The sequence below is a fragment of the Lissotriton helveticus genome, chromosome 8, assembly GCF_964261635.1.
Source record: "Lissotriton helveticus chromosome 8, aLisHel1.1, whole genome shotgun sequence".
NCBI lineage: Eukaryota > Metazoa > Chordata > Amphibia > Caudata > Salamandridae > Lissotriton > Lissotriton helveticus.
Window position 1 is genome coordinate 1,439,092,219 of NC_136069.1, and position 22,613 is coordinate 1,439,114,831.

The window sequence follows — 22,613 nt, forward strand, 5'->3', positions numbered from 1 at the left end:
CAAAGCCTCAGAGCATAGCAGGTTTCCAATGACCTTGAACCCAGCACCTGGACTCTGCCATCTGCGAGACCTACCCCACCAAGTGGTGCCACCTCAGTCCTGGACGGTTGGAAGTGGGCCTGAAGGTGCTCTGCCAGCCCATCTGTGGACCCAGCAGAACAGTTGCATCTCCTCTGCTGCATGGTGAAACCTGGAGCAGAACTGACGCATCGCCTCTGCTGCTTGGACCTTCTGGTGAAAGTACTTTGCATTGCTTTTGCAGTATCAGGGGGCTGCCGCTGCATGACAAATCCCCGACGCAGGCCCTTGCATCACAACCTTCTCATCTATGGCAGCCTAAATGACAATGCAGGACTCCACATTGGAAGACCTGCGCGACAAACCCTCTAGGCAGGACTTTGCATTGCATGCCTCTCGTTGATGGCCTCCTCAACAACGATGTGGGACCTCGCATTGGATCCATGCAACACCTCAGAACCGACGCTGCAGGATCTCTGACCCAGACCTCACATCACCTCAGCTCCACAACGCATCCTCAATGGGGACTCCACAACCAGAATTTAAGGTACTCTTGTTCAGCGGGCCTAAATGGGTCCCTGTAGCCGGCCTGTTCCCCATCGCCTGTATTTGTGACTTTGTCCTGGTCTAGCGCAACCAGAGATCCACAGTTGATGCTTTGTGCTTATTGGTGCTATTTTCTCTAAAATCTTTAAAATTGCATATCTCCAATTCTTGTGATTGGATTTTTGTTGTTTCAGTCTGGATTCATTTATATTTGAATTGCTGCATAAATACTTTACACGTTGCCTTTAAGTTAAGCCGGACTGCTCTGTGTCAAGCTACCAGAGGGTTGAGTAAGGGTTATTTGGGGCTGGCTTGTGACTTCACCCTGACAAGGATTGTAGTCACTGCTTGAGTAGACTTTCACCCCCGCCCCCTAGCCATTAACCAAATTATTTACAAATTCAGAATTTGGTATCAATTAAAACAAGACAGCAGATTGCTGACACATTTATTGAGACTTAAAAAAATATATTGTTGCTGCTTCGAGTTAAATCAGCTGTACTTTCTAATTCAGTATCAATGACTAATCATATTTCAAACATTTTATGTGGCATCATTTTGAACAAACAGACACAAAATATATACAAACAAAGAAAAATGGTAATGATTTAAAGAAAGGAAAATATATTTTTAAAGACATTAATAAAAAATGTTTTTATTACATCTTCAATATTCTGATTGCTTGCTAAATAACATTAATTATGAATGTTTTGAAATATGCATTTGGTCTATTCACCCATGTTTTAACACCATACAATGGCTGAAACCTCTTTCGTTAAGTTTTATTGAAGATACATATTTGAAAATGTGTTTTTATGTTTTTATTAATAATACATATTTATGAGAAACAATGTAATCAATTTTCTTTATGTCATGATTACATCATGTAATATTACATCGATGCTTTTATAAAATGTATTTAATTGTTCTCTTCATAAGGTATGATTGTACTACTGCTGTAATTATTACCTCAGATTCTGAGAGCTGTTATGAATATCACCTTGTGAGTGAATTAAGTGTTTGAAGATCATTGAGCATGTTACCTAAATAAACTTAAAGAGATTTTTGAGCTTTTCATTTCAAGAAGATCAAGATATAGTTTTAGCAAGTGATGCAATGTTAGATAGTAAAAGAATAATTATGTAAAATATTATCTGTTTCAGTTATTATAGTCAATAAATCTTCTAAAGCTGAATATGGGTGACGTGTTAATTTATTTCCTGGCAAATGCCCAAAAAAGTTTAATAGGTTATTTCAAAAGTATATGATGAACGTAATCATCATATACGGATTGGGATGGGTAAAACAGGGTGGCTCAAAGTGAAGTGGATGGGATTTTATTCGGTATCTTAATTAACCCTGGGCGGAGCTGGCAGAGCGGGACTACGCGGAGGTCCACAGAGTTGGGGACAAACTACGTGGAACTCCGCTCCACCTCCATCCCTCCTATTAAGAATTAATTAAAAGTACATTAAAAAGTAAAAGAATATAGACTTACCTTGACTGCGGCGTCCCCAGGCTGCCGTCCTCCTCTTCATCGCCGTCTAATGGTGATCTGCACATGCGCACATGCACGCGCATTCCTTGCGAGAAATACGCATGCTTGGGCGCGCGCACATGTGCAGAGCACCGTGAGATGGTGAAGAAGAGGAGGACGGCAGCCCGGGGATGCCGCAGTCAAGGTAAGTCTTCATTCTTTTACTCGTAATGTACTTTTAATTAATTCTTAATAGGGGGGGTGGAGGCAGGGGCAGGTCAACTCCGCTCCGGAGTGTGCAGAGATTTACCTACTCTGCACACTCCGCAGCTCTCCGCCTGTGGTTAATCTTAATAGGTATGTTTGTCCAAAACCTTCACTTGAAAACTGTGACTGGACTAAAACCACAAATTTATAACCTCATTTAATAATTTTTTCTTCATTACTTACTTGTAGTGTTAAGGTTGGGACGCTGCTTATCAGAAGTAACTCTAATCTGCTAAAATTCTGAGTTTACCCTTCTTATAATGTGAAGTTATCTGCGTCAGGAGTTGGAAATCATCTACCTTGGAAAATACCATTGGAAGTGAAGGTAAGCCCCAAAGTTAGATTACAAAAAAAATCTCATGTGGTACTATTCAGAGAAACTAGCAGCTTTGAAAACACAACCAACCAGCATGTAAATCACTTTGATTCCAAGGTGCAGGAGACATCTAGTTCTACTGTCGCTCTCATAATAAACAAGCATTGGCAATGGAAGTATGTCTGAGTTTAATGTAATAATTAAGAATCGCTAGCACATAAGAGTATGACACATGGAGGGGATGCAGTTAAAAGAACGCACTATAGAGGAGGTGGATGGAAACACCCACACAACCATTAGCATTAGGTGAAAGATGAGTAATTCACTTGACTGAGACGAGATATTTTTGACAGGTTCAAGCCAATGGCTGAAAGGGGCTGGCTGAAGAAAGCCAATGACTGAAATGGACAGACCCAGAGCCCACTCTGTATAGCTATGTTGTCAAAACTCTGCCCTAAAAATGGCGTCCCATATATGATACACCTACATGCCAACATACCAGTTCCACCCAATGTGGCCAGGGAAACCAGCTCTAGATGTGTAAATTTATGTATGAACATTGGATCACAAATGCTCTGGGTGATCTTTATCGCTCCCCGTCGAGATCTGAAACCCTGGATCAGAGGAGGCAAGCCAGATTTCCTAAGCACATTATAAGATTGAGCAGCAGTGAGGTCTACTGGGGAACAGCACAGGCTTTGAGCTATCTGCGGAGTAAGGGAGAAACAAACTGGTGGTCTCGCATGATGAAAAACAGGACAGTGCCAAGTAAACCACTCCTGTCTTCTGGATGCAGCCGAGTAAGATGTCAGGATCCGCATTGTTAAAGACTGTGAAAGGGTCCAAGTGGAGCAGGGCAATTACAGGTGCCAGCCACAATCTGCAGATCGGTAAACAGAGATAAATTAAGTTTATGCCTGGGTGAGGATGAAAATCTGCCTTGAATCTGTTAGCACAGTTCGTAGATCAACCAATGTCTCTCAGCCAGATGGAAAACACATACTTCAGAAATTTGGTAGGAGCTAGAAGTGATTAAATAGACTAGCAATTAGCTAATGGATGGGTGTGATGAAGGTTTCTTCCACAGTGGGCCCAAAATGGCCTCCTTCACACGATACAAAAGGGGGTGGTGATGGACGGAGCATCTGAACCAATCAAACACTCACACCCAGTCAAAAGTCCCTTGCTCACTTTGCCACTGGATTCAAGCAAGCCGGGCTGAAGACGGCTGGAATGCCAGAAACCGGTCCTCGGAAGCTTGTTTCCGGTCCAGGGAAGACATGGCTTGGCAGTTCGGGCTGGACTGTTCCCATGAGGCACAGGGTCAGACTGATTTGCATATAGCCATGTCTGAACTGGGGTGGCAGAGTGGGCTAAAGAACGGTGATGGATTAAACCCAGATCTTTTGACTGGGTGTGAGTGTTTGATTGATTCAGATGCTCCGTCCATCACCACCCCCTTTTTTACCACCCCCTTTTGTACCGCTCCTTCACACGAAGCGGGGGGCAGCCTAAAGTATAGGACACGTTTTTGAGAAGACACAAATGAGGGGCTATCAGAAAAGGCAGTTTTTAGGAGTGTCACATGACTTCTGTCAGCCAGTGCCCGGATGTCAGCCCATCCAGCTGTTAGGGAGATTTGAAAATTAATGCAGAACGTTAAGTGCACGCACTCCACAACCACTAAATGCTGGACTTCCCTACTCTGGTAAGTGTTGCCCTGCATTAAGAAAGTTAGGCTATTTCTTTCATGATAATGTGTTCCTGGTAATGTGATCAGTCATTGATAGTAGCTTACCGTTGACAAATTCAGCCTTTACAGAAGAACGTTCAAGTACCAGCTTAAAGTAACTACAAATAAACCGTTTTTATAGCAAGAATATTTTTTATTATAATAGCAACAGAAAATGTAAACAGGCATCGATTTTGTCTTATCAAATGCAGCATTATTTGATCAACATTTTTCCTGTAACATGCTCCTGTGATAGAGAATGCCGATGATCAGGAGACAAAGGCTAACCTACATTTTTCTTACAAAGTTTAAACAATCCTTCACAGTTTTTCAATTACCAAAAATAAATAGTTTGTTTGTTCCTATTAAAAAAGTTCTTGCATTCATGGGACCCGACGAAGTAGGGTATTGTTACCGGATTTTTCTCAAACATATAGACAAGTGAAAGTATTCATTTTGCTGCATGACACAAGGAAATCGTGTTCAACGCATTCCCTTCTAATAGCAATATATTTAAATAACACGGTCCATGAAGAACCGCAATTCATATTTGGTCTTCAAGTCAGCTTACATTGTCATGGCCCAGTACAATCATTTTATTGCATAACTCTTTTTTGACTTTTTAAAGTGTTTTGGGACTATCGAATGTAGTTACTTCAATACAATCATTTTCTCTCAAATGACATTTTCAGAACAAAGGAAGAGCTGCAAAACAAAGACACTGGAATAATATGACATCTGAAATTCCGCGATAGGCTCGGCCGTGCCGACGAGCTTTTTTTTCCAGTCACGCCTAGAAAAAAAGGATGAAAACAGAACAATACCCCGTGAAAGCGGATTTCCAGCTCTTACACGCCAGCGGTGTTGAAGGGCACTTTGCTGCGGATGTGATCAAGGCCTTCTGAATTCTGAGCAATCACAGAAGAGATGAAGATTCCTTTATACTTTCCCTTGATCGCTTCAAAGTGGTCGGAATAGGCAAGTCAGTTCAAGACAACCTGTCTTCAAAGTGAAAATTACCATGCATCAACAATTTAAAGAAAAGGCAGATAGAAAAGCGGACGGTGTGCTGCTAAAATCAATTAAACTAAGTGGCAATGGACAGGAAAAAGCAGTCTAAAAAATCTGCCAGGTACTGAACGCCTGAGGCTTTACAGGGATAGCTCCTTTAGGAAAGCGCTCACCAGCAGAGAGGTGTTTAGCAGGTATTCTTAAAGGTGTTGCATCTTTTCCATAGGGATGATACAGCAGGCACACTCCAGTTGAGTCATGGGTGGGATTGCAGTCAGCTGTTGATGATTGTAGGAAGACTGGAGTGTGGCTGTCGATCTCACAGGACAACATGAACTTCTGATGAACAGGGTTATGAGTCACTATGATGGGTGAATGTCTCGATGCATTGATATCGAAAAAGACCGGTCAGTAGGGAAAATTGCAACTAATAATACATTCTCTGCCAAGTGTGATTGAACTGCTAGATCTAAACTAATATGTCTCAAACCTTTTTGGCAACCATTATTTATAAGGGGATACATCATGCATTTAGATGGATCCCATTTCAGAGGACCTGATTTGAATTAAGTGTCTGCATCTTGAACAGAGAACCAATGTCATGTTTAGGTGTGGGTTGTGACAGCTCAGCTCTCCAACATATCTGGTGCTAAAAGGTACCCTGCCCCTTTAAACCACTGGCTTTCGTGGACTACTTTCTTTAAGCCATTAGGTTCAGATTTTGTCAACCACATTTTAGTTTAGCCCAGTGACACATTCATCTTCATTTAGTGCTATTGGCTGTTTGGGTGTATTCTTCCACTGCAACTGGAGTGCTTGCATTGAATTGCATGGAGGACTATTTTGCAGATAGAGCCCTCTCTGCCTGTTCCTGCTGTCTCCCTCCCATGTGTCTAGCTTTAAAGTGTTTTGTTGCGTTTGTTAGCATATTAAACCCAGAAATATTGACTTTGCCAGTGCTTGGCATTATGCTGGGTTTCTCTAAATGAGTGGAAATATCGAGACAACAGCAGGTGTTGAGAGTTAGATAAAGGCAAAAATTTGAGCTAGGAATAAAACTATTATTTTCACAACAATTTATGTTTAGGAAGAGACATACACCTCTTCGGTGCCTGCACACCAATGGATATGGTACATCCCATCAGACCACCGCCATGATTGGGATGACTAAAACACGACAGAAGTAGACACAAGGAAATAGTAGGAGATGCTAATGGAAACACTCATTACTGCTGCTGCAGCACAGTCAATTAAAATTGTGAGAAAGAGGCGGCGGCTACACAAAAATGCCCCCGTAGAAATGACAGAATCCATTATTCACTACTCGGAGTATCTTAAAAGACACAGAATACATGCCCCAGATATTATCGGTGATTGTGAATCTGTCAAGTATGTATTCTGAGCTGAAGGCAAACAAGTAATAAATTATTGATTGAAGAACACAACACTCATATGAACCGGGCATCGATAAGGGAGTTTTGCTCCCTCAAGTAGTAAGGTACCTGATAGAGTCGCAGAAAAAGATTATCCGGGACAGGAACAGGCACAAGCAAACAAAGGAAATTATTCATTGTAATTCAGGGCACAAACCAGTAACAAATCGATTTAACAAGTCACAATTTTCCACCAAATGTGTATGCTGGGCAACTTAAACATCTACTGAGAAGTCCGTCTACCTTTAAAAGCATGTTACTTTTTTCTTATTTTAGACTAAATATAGCAAGCATTAAGAGTTTGTGAACCACCAATTCAAACAATCACAAATAAATGCGTAACCTTATATAGTTGGTAGAATTGCAAATATAACCGCTTATAAAAGTGCCTCTAAGATTTCTTTTAAATGAAATTATTAGCACTGACAAACAATTTTTGCACGGTGCATAGCAATTTGTTAAAGCCGACAATTAATTGAAAAGCATTTTTGTACACGTCGCAAGTACTCTTTAAACTTAATTTTGGTACTTAAAAAAAAAAATTTTTCCCTCACCATGCATTAATAGTTACTGCAACCAAGCCCTAAAATGATTTCGATATGGCTCCAATCCTCTCACCCCAAACACCAAAATACTTCTCCATAGTCCCCCTCTGTAAAACACACACTCAACGACCCATGCTCAAGAAAGGGAGTAGTTACTTCCTCGACCACCCAAAAAGCACCACTATATGACTGCTGACAGTATATTTTGCAAATATGACAATTCATTTAACATATGATGATTCGGAGTTCTAAAATAGTCCTTCATAATTGTAATGCAAACGCTGCACAGGTGGTTGAATGATACCCAAGCCACCATTTTTTGTTTGTTTTATATAGCGCAAATTAGGCCCGAAGGTATCGGAGTGCTTTACACGAGCACCAGTTACGTTACAGACATACACATTGATTTTTGTTAGGCACAGGGAGATTAAGTGATTTGCTCAGAATCACAGGATGTTGAGCATCCCTGCTGGGACTCAAACCCAGTTCCACCTTTTCGAGGTCGACCGCCCTAGCCGTTAGATCACATCCTCTCCCCTAATTGTATGAGATGAGAGAGAAATACTCCTCTAGGCAGAGCTAAAGCCCAGTTTAGGTGTATTTTAAAGAATTGACACGAATGGGTCTTGCAGACAGCTGCACTGTCCTGCTAGACCCAAGAATGGCCATCAAACTGTGTAGTCCCCAACTTGTTGCATGAGGTCCACATGCAGATGCCATGTCTCCTGTATCTTGGCAATGATGCTCCGAGTGTATCTGCCAACAATCACATAGTAAAGGAGCCATGCTCCATAATGCAAGGAAGGGGGATGCCCCTATCACACCTGAGATTAGTAATAGAAAGCAGTTGTAATGAGGTGCAGTGTGCTCCTCATTGCCCTAGATGCTGCACTGCTGGTAGATACACCAATTTCCCAGTTCCGCCGAAGAGAAAGTAACCTGCTCATTTTGTGGCATTGCTTGGATGGAATAGAAGGCTCCATTTAGAAAATATACACCTGGACATAAATAGCATGAGAGTCCCTGTGTAAGGTCAACAGTACAGGCACATCAGGGGATTGTTTTCACTGGGAAACTAAGCTTTCCAATTATTTCTTCCAAACATGCAGCCTCGGCTCGTCTGAAATCTGCCTCACGCAGCAACTGTAAAAATAATCTTTAAGTGGCTAGTCTGGAGCTGAAAATATATGGAAGGTGATTAAAAGCACATTTTGGAAGCGTGACCCACAGCTCCAAACGCAGGTTATTACAAAATTGCTGGCTTTGGCGGGCCGAAGCCGCCGGTCCTTAACGTGGAACTGGCAGATAATTAGTGGAGTTGTAATTCTACATAACAAGCATTTTTCACATCAGCATATTTTCATTATCATTGGAGCATTTTTATTTTGTGATAGTTGGATCTTTAATTTGCAGTTGGCAGTACTGATGCCAGTGGGGTGCTTTGCAACAAAAAGCTTCAGAAAGGAGCGGTCACACATGTGAGACTTGTGTGCTAAGACACCAGGGGCCATATTACATAAGGTTTAAATAAGGTTCCCCGGGGGCGTAATGGGCATTTGCGACTGCTTTGCATCCCCCCGGGGCACTTTGGTATTATGGAAAGGGGAGCAGAAGCTTGTGCGTACCAATAGCGCTGGTGCATTTAAAAGAGCCAGCGCTATCAACAGATGGTGTTTCCTCATTTGCATAGGGCGTGCCCTATGCAAATGAGGACATTCCTTTGACTCTGCACCCGCGCCATATAACAGACACAGGTGCATAGTCAAAGAAGCCCTCAGAAGGCGCACTGACAGTGCGCCATTTAAAAGGTGGCGCACTGTCAGTGCGCCCCCTGAGAACAGCCCTCTGCAGGGGGTAAAAGGGGTCCAATGGAACCCCCAGACATCCCCTTGCAGGCGGGTGCAGTCACTGACTGGGATCTCTAATCCACTTTGAAAGTGCAGGCGGGTGCCGCCTGCACTGTGAAAACACGGAGCAGCTACTCTATTTTTCACATGCAAGTTCGCAGCTGCCCCCACGGCAGCGCATTCACCATAATGGGGAGCATTGGCATTGTTTTTGCCCGTCGCACCTTTACAAAGGTGCGCCAGGCATAAACAATACCAATATGTAATATGGCCCCAGAGCTGCAACTGAGAAGAACCACAAATAATCAGTGAGCACTGGAAAAGGAGTAGGCAAGAAACTGGTGAGATGCATCAGGTGGCATCAGGGCACAAGTCCTATAAAAAGAAGTGGGTGGACTGACAATATGCAAATGACATCATGACGTCACATGCTGAACATGTCCCGGTGTCTGAAAATTATACCGGGACATGTTCAGCTTATTTCTGAGGGGCCCAGCTTCTTTTGTAGGTGGGAAAGAGTCCACTCTGTGAAAAGAGTGGGGGGACGCCGTGTACCTGCGTGTACCCCCGACTCGAGCCCTGGGTGGCATGTTTCAGATGGAACCCTATGGTGCGGAATGGGGTATGTCACTGTCAGTGGTTTTCTGTTGTTTTGGCTCGTGGTCCAGGTCCACTGATTGAAGTGAGTCCCAATAGAAATTGCCCTTCCTACCTCAGTCAGAATGTTGTTTTCCTCTTTGAAGCCTAGATAAAGGCCGGATTAGAGCTTCGGTTGAGGGCATCAGAAAATTGAGAACAAGCTGACTTTGCATAATGAGCACTTGCTGATATAAAGATTAGTTCCAGAGATGCAGCTTCTACAGTTGCACAGCACATGCCCCTGCAGCCCCTGTGGTGAAGGGAAACCCTCACCCAACCCCTCTATGGAGCCCTCATTCAGACCAAGGGGCCACTCTAAACATTCTACAGAGGGGCATTATTGTGTCTTACACCACTGAGCTAATAACTGCCTAAAGGTTGTAAGGGTGCAAAGAAGCAAACAGAATTATACAGGATTTCATAGGTGGTTGCTGGACTTTATCCATACTTGCTGAGAAAGGAATTATCCAGTACTTCCCCTTTGCATTTACAATAGGCATAAAGATTTATGTAACATTTTCAACTGTTCCTGATATATACATATGGAGATCACTATGGAACTGAGATGGCGGCATCCACCTTCACGGCCTGTCTGCAAGAACTAGCCACATGGATGGCAATGAATTGTCTGAAGATGGCAAGCAAATGGCAGCAAAACAGAGGTACTGGCGGTGGGTAGGGCTCCGACAGTGTGGTCCTCGGCATGGTGGCCCCAGGATCTGGGACCAACTCCTACGCCCTGTGTCCAGGCAAAAAATCTGGGAGTCTGGCTAGACTCAGACCTCTCTTTTGACTATCATACCAGGCGGGTGGCAGGCGCATGTTTTGGGGTTTTGAAGGTATTGAGGAAAACGCTCGACCTTCTACCCGCGGCGGCCAGAAAGACCATGGTCCATGCCCTGGTGACGTCGCGCCTGGATTTTGGCAACATTCTCTATCTAGGTGCGACAACCAAGAGTATCCTCCATCTGCAGGGAGTTCAGAATGCGGCAGCCCGCTTAATTCTGAGACGACCTAGAAAGTCCTCTGCAAGGGCAGCTCGGGCGGCACTACACTGGCTCCCAATTAAAGAGAGAGTCACATTTAAGGCACTGCGTGTCTGTCACCGAATCCTTCAGGGGAGCGCTCCACCTTATCTATCTGAGCTTCTGATCCCCTATGTCCCTACTCGTCAGTTAAGATCAGGTGGGGTGGGTCTGGTGTGTGTACCTGCCACCAAGAAAGCGAGGATGGGGGGTCGGTCCTTCCGCCTATTGGCAGCCAAACAATGGAATGCGCTCCCGGTGGATCTCTGGATGGAGGTCCAGGAGAGCCGCTTTAGGAAAAATGTAAAAACGCACCTCTTCCCTCATGGCATGTAGGGCAGAGGGGGCAGCTAGCACCTCTTTGGCTACTGTATCGCAGCGCGGGGACACACTGTTCCTAGTGTAACCATTGCGCTTCATAAATAAGCTAAATAAAATAAAAGGCAAGGACTTTATTTCAAAAGCCTTTTGATAGTACAGAAACCTGCAAGTTATGGGCACTAGAATTCCCCCCAAAACCCTGGTTTGGTGTAATTCTACCTTTAACGCAAATTGACAGTTTAGCTATAAAGAAAATGAGTGGGGGTATTTAGCTAAATAAAGTTATAGCTAGAACAGAAGATCCTAAATCTACAGTTGTTGACTGACAGAAAGGAAGTTGTCAGAAGTGTAATGAACCTGGATAATCTAAGAGCACCAGGAGTGCCACTGGCTTAGGACTCGAGGACATAAAATGAGGAAGTACAAGTATAGCACTTAAAATGTACACTGACAACCTATACAATGACAAAGAAATCTGGCCCACTCTCCAGCAATATGTCTAGCATCAAAATAATCTAACGTTTCATAAAAGAGAAGTCACACAGATAAAGGACTCCCATTGAAGAATATTATTAAAAGCCCTCTGAAAAATTCTGGTATTTGTCAATAATTCATGCAACATATTCTCAAACGAATACATCTTATTTGATCAGGAGAATTCTGAAGTAGGCAGATCAAGCAAAGGCCAATTCAAATACAAGAACATGGCTTAATGGCTGCTGAGATGCTTTATCTAAGGTGGATATCGAGCCTTATTTAGATCATTTTTCACTCCTCCCCTCTCTGACATATGGCATAGGCTAAAAGCACAAATCTCCAATCCTTCTTGTTCTAATTTTGCTTCTGTAAACTTCTTTAATAAAGTAACAACATACAATTGTGTGATTTCGCATGGTGGCCCCCCCATTGATGTAATCTGTAAGATCCGCAGTAGGTTTGTAACACACAGGCCAATAGCTGTTTTAATCCAGCCATCTAAATACAAGCTAAATATGGAGTGTCTGGATGTCTTGCTCTCAATTACCCCAATTCCTCTCTAGTATTTTGCAATCAGACGGGTAAGATACAAGTTATTTAGGTATCAATTTTATAGCTTTAAACATGGAGAGCGGGTACTAAGAGTGACTATTATGCCTAGGGTGATTTGTTACCCAATATATTGTTGGTTTACAAGGTACTTGGCTGATTGGCAAATTTAGGCTTAGGAGGTATAGGACACTGGTTGAAATAGCTAAATTGTCAAAGCAACTAACACCTATTTGGTGTTTTGAATCTATGAGTGAGAAATCCGTTTTGTATGCCCACTGTCAATTTCGTTTTTTAACTTTGATGACATTCTGTTGAGGTCTAGTGACTCTGAACGAATGAATGATTACAGATTTGTAGAGTGCTGGCTACCCGGAGGCTTCCCAGCGCTTTTAGACCCAGGGCAAAGCAACACAAATTAGCAGAACTGGAGAGTCTGCAACCGTTTTCTAAAAGCCATTTGGTTCGGTTCAAGCCGAATGTTATCGGGGAGTTGATTCCAACATTTGGCCGCGTGAATCGCGAACCGTCGGCCACCCATCCGTGAGCGCTTGGCCCTAGGAACCGTCAGTAGATTCAAATGATTAGATCTTAAGACTCCAGAGGATTGATAATGAGAGAACAAAGGGCACAAGATAGCCGGGCCATTGTTGGTTATTGACTTATGGGCCAAACACATGGCTTTAAACCGGACCCTTTCCTGCACCGGCAGCCAGTGAAGAGATCGCACAGTGGCCTTCGTCGAGCAGTGCCTTGGCACTTCCCGTAGCAGACGGGCTGCGCAGTTCTGGACCGATTGAAGTATCTTAATAGAGCCCACAGGGGCACCCAGATAGATCGCATTTGCGTAGTCCAGTCGAGAAAGAATCAAGGACTGGACAAGGATCCGTCTCGCCTCGAACGGCAACAGGGACAGAACCTTTGGTATTTGCCAGCAAAAGTGGGGCCCAGTTTTTTCAAAATATAAATACCTACAGATTCAAAGCTGGGCAAATCATTTGGAATCAGAGATTGGAGTGGAAAATGACTTCGAGTTAAAGTTGGAGACAGTGGCCGTCAAGAAGGAGGTAGCTTTCTGGTATTGGCGAATACTAGATATGGAAGATGGAACATTTGATCTACCAGAAACCTTGTGGAAGGACAGCTTGCCAAGGATCGCGACAGAAAACCTGCAAACCTAAGGCGAAACCTTTTATTTACCATTCACAGGGCATACTGGTCTCCGTATAGGCTTTCTAAATTTAAAGATGGAGGGATTGTTGGATGTCCAAAATGTAAAGCTCCAAATGTTGATGACTTACACATGTTTGTGTCCTGCCCAAATATCAAGGAATTCTGGATTGACGTGAGTAATTCTCTCTCCAAATCTCTGAACCAATCTATTGAGGTAAGCCCTGAATTAATTATTACTGGGAGATATGATTTACAAAATAGATTTTTGAATAACAATGTTAGACTTATTTTTTATGCTATGTTGCTGGCACGTCGAGAGATATGTAAATTATGGGTCTCACCACTTAGTCCCACTTTATTAGACTGGATTTTAGCTATGAGGTACACAGCTAAACTTGATATGCTAGATCGATCTAAAAGAAATAGAGGATTTTGGATACCCTTCCTGTTAAAGTTTGGTTAAAGTTATATTTACGTTTAAGTCCAATGATTAAGCCCGTGCCTGTCTCGCTGGTATATGAACCATCCCAGGACGATTAATAGAGATGGTGGAGGACACACATGTTGGGTCAGGTGGTCAAGAAGGATAGTTTAGAGGAGGGCTAGGCCCAAAAATATGTGTTGTCTATGCCCCATTACTCTAATCCAGCCTAAGAGATAAAAACAGCCCAGAGGTGGATTAGTAAGAAGAATGGGCGGCAAGACGGCAAATGAGGATAAAAAAAAAAACAGGGACAGAACCTTCCTTAAGAGCCTAAGAAGGCCATAACATATCGAGACCACGTTACGGGCCTGAACTTGAAAACCCAAGGAGGGATCAAGCCAAACCCCCAGACTCTTAATTTGGCTCTTTGGAGCAGGGAGGAGGCCCACACAGCTCGGCCACCACGTATCAAGATTAATGGGGGACTTATATCCAAAAAGCATGACCTCGGTTTTTAAGCCGTTAAGCTTTAGAAAGGAGGCATCCATCCATTCAAGAACTCTCAAACAACAGTCTTGCTGATAACTTGTTTGCATGCATCTCCATGCACTTAGACATCAAACTGTTTTCAGCCAGTGGCCTTCAAAGAGGAACTTTTGAATTGCCATCATTGTAGGCAATTTTAATTCCACCTATTCCAAATTATTGGGGAACAACATGTAGATTCTGCTGCTTACTGCACAAAAATCTGCTTGTCCTGGTAAATACTGGGCTTTCAACCCCCATAAAATTGATCAGGAGGAGGATTTTATCAGCAGTGGCATAGCTACTCCACTGACCCCCAGTAAGTAATGGATGTGATAAGATCAACACATCTCAGAATTTTGACACCTGACTAAATAAGGGTTTACACAGGGTTCGTAACTGCCTGATGCATTCATAATCAGGCCATAAGCATTAAAGTGTAAATTTAGGATCAAGTTTACAGTCCTCAAAAGTCCTCCTTAGCAGGTGAGTCAACCATGGCCAAGAACGGGAGACAGTAAGACACACTTAATGGTCCATGAAAGGTCCTTTCCTAACATACAATTATTTATATATTTTTATTTCTCTTATTTGGGACTCTCCTTACTGCTAACCGAGTCATGACCACCAACTCAATTGATATACATCAAAAGAAAATCCACCAAATGGTAAATAATTGAGAACACTAACAGACCTTGATTGAATTTGAACTTGGGATTTTTAAAACTTCTTTCTGCCCAGCTGACAGTTTTTTGAGAAATACAAGATGTTATAGCAGAAATCAAATACATTAGAAGAGCTTGTGCAAACTGATGGTTACCTAGCTCCAGCATACTAGCCACTATTCAGAGAAAACACAGACATGAAGACTACTCCCCACAGAATGAGTAACCTGAATTACAGGCCAGTAACTTTTATCTATTTTAATGTACATTAAAATCTGAATTACTTTAATGAACACCAACTTTTTCAAGTTCTGTAGGTAGGTTGGACAGCAATGTGTTTCAGAGGTCTGTTGAAAGTTACCATATACTGAAATCACACTTTCGGAAGTTGGATATGAACCTATCTGTATGTTTTTTTCAAATCTCAGGAAGTTAGGTGGATCGGATGCTTTTGAGCATCACCTCATGCATATCTTAACTAAATCAGGGTTAGTTTTGATGTGATCAACTGTGATAAGGTGAGATATCTAAATATCTTGCCTGGCAAATTCCTCTTATGGAAAAGGAGGCATGTGGAGCTTCTTAGTTTTTTCCATGTGTCCATGCTTCTTCCTATTACATTTCCCTGATCCTTCCATTTGGCGATCCGACTTGTCATGAGTTTTTCCTCTTTTCTTCCTGGCTGCTTGTCCATGTCCTTCCTCATCTCACTCCTCAGCATAGTTCCAGAGCAAGTCTGTTGAATCAAGCTTGTTGAAGCAGACAACCTCTCCATTCATCAGTTTTGAAACCAATGAAGTTATCCTTTCAGTTGTCTTGAGTTTATGAAAATGCCATCAACTATAATTCAGTTTATGATTATAGCACCTTATTAACTGCAGCTTACTGTTCCTGAATTTATGTAACATAGCGTTTAATAAATGGCTGTTTACAGCAGTTTTAAGTAGCCTAGCAGTAGTATACTTAGCTCACATTTAGTTAATAAAGAACTTACGAAGAGAATGAAAACATATTCATCACAATTGGAATATGTGGGATATGATCACTGATGACAGTTACTAAAATTGAAGTGCAAACCATCATAAGTGACGTTAAACATGACAATCTTTGCCCACTAATACGTTTTTGTTTTTAATTTGACTCATACCTGGTTTTGTTTTATAAGAATATACTGGCTACTTCAATAATCACAGATTGGCAATAGGTGTAAAGCAGAATTAATATATGTATAGAGGTACGTGCATATTCCAAAAACTCTTGGCTTAAATATCTCTAACAAAAAATAGAATGTGTTGTCCATTAGGTTGGTAGTGGTAAACATTTGCATGAATGATTACTGCGGTGAGACTAGATCTGAAGAACATTTCACAGCTGCAATATGTAGAGGAGAAACATGGGATTTCTATTAACATTTATGCATTTAATGTTACGTAGAGGAAAAACAAATTAAGCAGAATTTTGAGCAATATGCATTCTTCCATGGTCGTCCAGGTATAGCACCAACATTTTACAAATTTCAACAAGTCTCAAATTTCAGATTTAAGCAAAATGTGACAAGGATTCACACAAAGCTTACAGGACAAACAATCAGACAGTAAAACGGTCAAGGTCTTCAGAAACTGTTAAAAGGGCACAGAAGGCACAGTGATTGATCATTATTCTACATAGTTCCTGTTTTGGCGTTAGAAATGCTTGCTTTAGTCAAATAAACGAACATAGAATTTTAACTCACAGCTGTTACATATTATATTATATCACATCCTGCATCAGAAGCCAATATTTATTAGCTTGTTTTACAAATTACAAGTATTGGAATAAAGTTAAAAAATAACTTAATCTTAGAAAGTTTATCTTCATTCAACTTCGATAACTTTCCTTAAAATACAAAATTTTCATCAGGATCAGGAGTAGAAGAAGATCAGAATTTTACGCAACCCCTTCGATAGTCCAGGAAATTCCGACATGGCACTCAGTCAATTGAAGCGTTGAGGTGTTTTAATTATGGTAAAAAAAATACTCTTTATATATGCTCAAATCTGCTCAAATTTCTAACACAACAGACTTTTGTTGTCTTCCCTGGATATGAATCTATGTGAGCAAAGTCAGTTCACTCAATTTATCATTGAAGCATCTGCGACGATTGTTGCAATGATTGTTGCTCTAAGTTACTCCCACATAGAACCCATTACCCAAGTTCACCTGAGAGGTAATTGGCATATATCGAAATACAAAATGTTATTTTCTTGAATAACCACTGTATGGAGGAGGAGGAGAATAATGCAAGGAGGTTGGTGGTGTTGGAGTGTAAGGTGGAGGTAACTCCACTGGGTAATCCATCTCAAACTCACAGCTATATGGTGGAGGAGACCCTGTAAAAGAGAAAATTAATGTAGTTTATCAATTTTACTTTGTGCAACAAATCATATGTCTTACAAAAAAGAAACGTGCTACATACATTTTACAACATCTCTACAAACTTGATAATTGTGTCAAAAGTCATACTTATTTCATTTGGGACTGCAACAATTTTTGTTAAAAACTATTTATAAATCCTTGGATTTAATAACATTCGGACAGATACATGACTTATACATGCTCTATAGTTTCTCAGTACAGTACAGTGAAGTAACAGACTCTGATGTTATGTTATGTTATGTTATTCGGAATTTATAGAGCGCGAACTGCCGCTCCGAAAGGAGCATCCTGGCGCTAAGGAGCGAGGGAGTCAACAAAAGTGAGAACTAGATGGCAGCCAATACATATGCATCTGACAAGTTAAATAGCCAGGTTTTAAGTTGTTTATGAATATGGTATACACTCCTCTGCCCCAAGAACTACTAAACTAAGAGATACTCTGAACCAAACCATAATTTCACTAAAACACTTTGTGCATGCATTGCAGTATTTAAAATATATATATATATATACGTGTATATATATTATATTCATGTATATATATATATTTACAAGCTCCAGTCTGTACCAAAATGACGGGGCACTAGCAGTGGGTGCCGCAAACACGGTAATAAATAAATAAAAAAGCGGGTGGGCCAACACGCACTACTACGACCAGCGATGCTAAAAGTGCGGACCCTCTGGTACAGAAATATTCAAAGCTGGAAAGACTTTTTGAGAGGGAAACGCGCAAGTGGTGGGAGGCTACCTCTCTGGAGAACTACATCAAAGTAGAGAGAGTCCCACGTGGCTTGCGAGTATATACTATCCCAGCCTACGAAAATCCAGACCCCCAGCTCCTTGAAGAGTGGCACATACACACCGCACAATTCTGCAAGGGAAGTTTGCAACTGCTGGTGAAGTTTGCCTGGAGCGACCGGGCAAAAGTTCTGGACGAGATAAAAATACTCGAGGAGGAATTGGGAAATCTTCCTGACAATAACCAACATCAAGAACTGATGACAGAAATGAAAAAGAGACTAGTCAGATATGAAACCAAGATCAGACAAAGAAAAGAAGAGAAATTTGACAGAGATGAGAGGGACTACTCAATGGGCAGAGTTTTGACCTTCGCCAAAAAGTTTGATGGCCCACGAAAAGAACTAATCCGGAAAAAACAAAATCCTGGCCAAGTAACTGAGACAATAGAAACCTCGGAATCAGAGATCACAGGATCTGAAGAAGAAGAATTAGCAGGTCCCTCAAAACCAGCAAGGAAAACTCCTTTTCACGAGGAATTCGATTTAATTCGACAAGCGTGGCTCAGGGGGGGGGAAAGTCAAGCCCCCAGAACAGGACACAGGAAAACGAGGAGGGGGGCCGGAAGAGGACGAGGAAGAGGCGGAGGCAACAATCAAATGAAAACCGTGAAAGCCAAGAAGGGGGGGACACGGTAAACACAGCTGACACACTAACCATCGTGAATTTAAGTCCAAAAAACTAACTAAGGATGAGGAATCTGTATTAAAACTAGGCCTCTCCTTTTGTCCACAAACTAATCTTGAATACACACAAACTAGAATCGATCTCTTCAAGTTCACAAGGAAATTAAAATTGCATAAGTACTTTAAAACGAAACCTACGGTACATGAGACTAGATGTCTACAGAATAAAATTAAAGAAACTGACATCATCCAATTAGGCGATTTGGAAACCCTTGAAATTTTGGAAGAAATGAGATCAGAAATTCCAAGAACAGATCGTGATGATCAGAGTCTCACACAAAGGAGTAGACGGGTGGGCATAGATCAAGAGGCTGCCTGTAGTCCTTTCAAACCGATTTCTCAATTTCTCCCCCAAATGGCGCAGGACGCTATTGACACCTTCTCTGAAACCGTGTTGAGGGATTTGATAAAATTCCGAACATCGAAGAGGAGCAAAGGGAGAACAACAACCAATCCATTAACACCGGGACAAAGAGAGGCGTTGAGGAATCTTCAAGCTGATTCCTCAGTAATTTACAAACCCTCTGATAAAGGCGGAAACGTTGTTATATTGGCAAAGGACTTTTATGTTGGGGAAGCCAAAAGGCAGTTGCAGAATCGACAACACTATGAACCAACGACTATGAAAAAATATCAGGAGAGTGTATTAGAATATGATAAACTGATTCAGAAATGGCACAACAAAGACATGCTCAATACCGAAGAATATTTGTTCCTGCGGTCAAATCATCCAGTCATCCCGACATTCTACCACCTACCGAAGATCCACAAAGATCTCAGAGCACCGCCGGGCCGTCCCATAGTATCCTCAATGGGCAGCCTAACTAAGAACTTGTCGATTTTCATCAATCATTTTCTGTTTCAATCAGTCTTGACCTTGTCCTCGTACATCAAGGACACTAAGGACTTTATTGTACATTTGCAAGATTTGGTCTGGGATCCCACTTTTCTCCTGATTGTAATGGACATTACCAGCTTATATACGTGCATTGAGCACTCTCAGGGCCTTAAAGCAGTTGAATATTTCATGACTAAAAGACCTTTAAAATTTGCAGGACACAGTACCATGCTTATGGAATTAACTGAATTTTGTCTATCGAATAACATCTTTCTTTTTCAGGGGGACTTATTTAGACAGACCTCTGGGACCGCGATGGGCACCTGCTTCGCCCCCAGCTACGCGAATTTATTCGTGGGCTGGTGGGAGGAGCAGGTGGCCTGGTCTGAGGGAAATCGGATGTGGACTGAGAATGTGGTTAAATGGCACAGGTACATAGATGACCTCTTCCTGGTGTGGAGGGGGTCGGTACAAAGTGCCAAAGATTATATTTCTCACTTGAACGATAACAATGTCAACTTGCAATTCACCGGCGAGGTAAGCTCAGTGGCAGTGAGCTACCTCGACCTTCGGGTAGCAATTACAAACAACTAAGTGACCACTTCCCTGTACCGAAAGCCAACCGCTTGAAACAGCATTTTGCACGCTGACAGCGGGCATCCGGTAAATCTGAAACGAAGTATTCCCTACGGGGAGCTATTGCGCCTCAAGCGCAACTGCTCACGTGAGGAGGACTTCCAAAATGCAGCAAAAGATAGCATTGCAAGGTTTAAAGTCAGAGGCTATAGTCCAACCCTCCTGAGTCAGACATTAAATAGAGTAACCAGGATTCCAAGGAATGAGTTATTAAAACAGAATATCAAAAAGAATGAAAATGGAAAGTTCCGTCTAATAACAACTTACTCTAAAGATGCCAATTTTCTGAAGGGAACGCTACGTAGGAATTGGCACATTCTGAAAACTGACCCCATTATCGGGATGGATATCCCGAGTGGTCCCCAAGTAACTTTTAAGAGAACAAAATCCCTAAAGGATCTCTTAGTACATAGCCATCTAGACGCTCCAAGAACGAGAACCAATACTGTGGCAGATATGAAAGGCTTCTTTCCCTGCGGGAAGTGCAAGGCCTGGGCGTATAGCAAAAGGGTTCTAGGCTATGAAATTCCAGGTCTAAAAGATCGTAAACCCATTAGCTCATTCATTACCTGCCAAACACCATATGTAGTGTACTGTCTGATGTGCCCCTGCAAGTTAAGATATATAGGGAGCACTATCAAAAGCGTGAAACTGAGAATCCTTGAGCACATGCGTGCTATAGCAAATAAGGACATGACATCACCTGTAGCAAAACATTTTGCGATTAAACATCGTAGTGATAGGGATGCTCTACAATACTTTGGGGTCGACCAGGTACCAGATCATGAAAGGGGCGGTAACAGATTAATCAAACTAAGACGCTTGGAATCCCGGTACATTATTGACCTGCAAACCAAAATTCCAAAAGGCCTGAATAGCGGGGAAGAACTGGCTATCCACCTAGGGAAATAAATCTATAGATGTACTACCGGGGCCACCTGAATAATCCATGGGGGGATTGCATTGCCTTTGGCATTGTTTAAGGGTAATCTGGCGGTTTCTAGCGAAAGGAGCTGCCGTAGCCGATCCACGGCAAGATTTAAGAGGAATGTGCCACATATTAGGCGATTGTACGTTATTTCCTAATGCCAACACTCTGAGTAAACTACATGTGTCATATGTGTAAGACGATATCGTCTAAGGTTTTAAATTTGAATTATTGAAACATGAATGTCATTTATTTAACGCGTGTAATCGCTTATGCAAAGCTTGATGATGAATGTGGCATTTTTGATGTATTTGGTTGGCCGATTCACGGCATTATGTACAATTTTTAATACGTTCAGAATTAAGGTCTGAAAGCACTTTAATCATTGAATAAGTATTAATTCTTGCTTATTTTGCACATTCCAATATGGCGCTCATGTAATGTGAACGAGTAGTCCTACCTCACTTTCCTCATGGGATCGCACACTGCACTTTAAAAATGGCTCCTGTGCAACACTCGTGTTGACACATTGATAAAGGGCTTGACCCGAAACGCGTCTGTGAGGAGCACTTTAATAAAGGAAGTAACTGACTAAAAATACCCCGCGAGTGCTGTTTCTTCTTTCCCGGCCGGGGGAGGAGACTTGGAGCAATATATATATATATATATACACACATATATATACACACACACACATACATTTATTTAACTTTCCTTATTGAGAGATCTGTTTAATAGCTATCAACATCTGATACACTGCTACGTTGTTTCAGAGAAAAAATACTAACCATTTAAGACCAGCCCTATGGCATTAGTATGAATACTTGACTCAATAAAGGACTGTTGACCAGCTACAACCAAAAGTTGATCAATCAAAGCCATCAATTTATAAATGTACATTGCATTTTGTCACCCTAGTTATCATTTCCACAAATGGCTCAACATTGTGATTGAAGAGCATGTGGCTCGAGTTCACACTATATTTGGAAAAGTACTCTCTGCCATTGATTAATGGAGATATTGCAAGTCATCAAGGAGTTCCACAATCTATAGAGAAACGAGGCTGAAGTTCCTTTTTAAGGCCTCAGAATTCTGATATGACTTCCACCATCCTTTTGAACTACAGCAGAGAGAATTTCATTCACTGTGATACATGGACACACCATCACTGTTCCCCAAAACATCTGAATAGTTACTTCTTTGAAAATGGTAGCATAGCTGTAGATACATACAATACATTTGGAATTTTGGAATCTGAAAAATGCAACATATCATTTTTTCACAAAAGCATTTAGAAGTTTTAATGTATGTCACTTAAAAAA

At 41.8% G+C, this 22,613-nt stretch overlaps 1 protein-coding gene across 2 annotated transcripts in view; it reads right to left on the reverse strand.

Annotated features, from left to right (window-relative positions):
• Nucleotides 1–22,613, reverse strand: part of CYYR1 (cysteine and tyrosine rich 1) — a 299,653-nt gene that overhangs the window by 50,961 nt on the left and 226,079 nt on the right. The window contains exon 4 of one of the 2 annotated variants that reach the window (XM_078656220.1): nt 17,190–17,359. In XM_078656220.1, the coding sequence (XP_078512346.1) occupies nt 17,226–17,359 (134 nt within the window). In that variant the 3' untranslated portion in view covers nt 17,190–17,225. Of the gene's footprint in view, nt 1–16,389; nt 17,360–22,613 lie in introns of those variants that run through there. The other variant, XM_078656219.1, reaches the window with a different exon arrangement.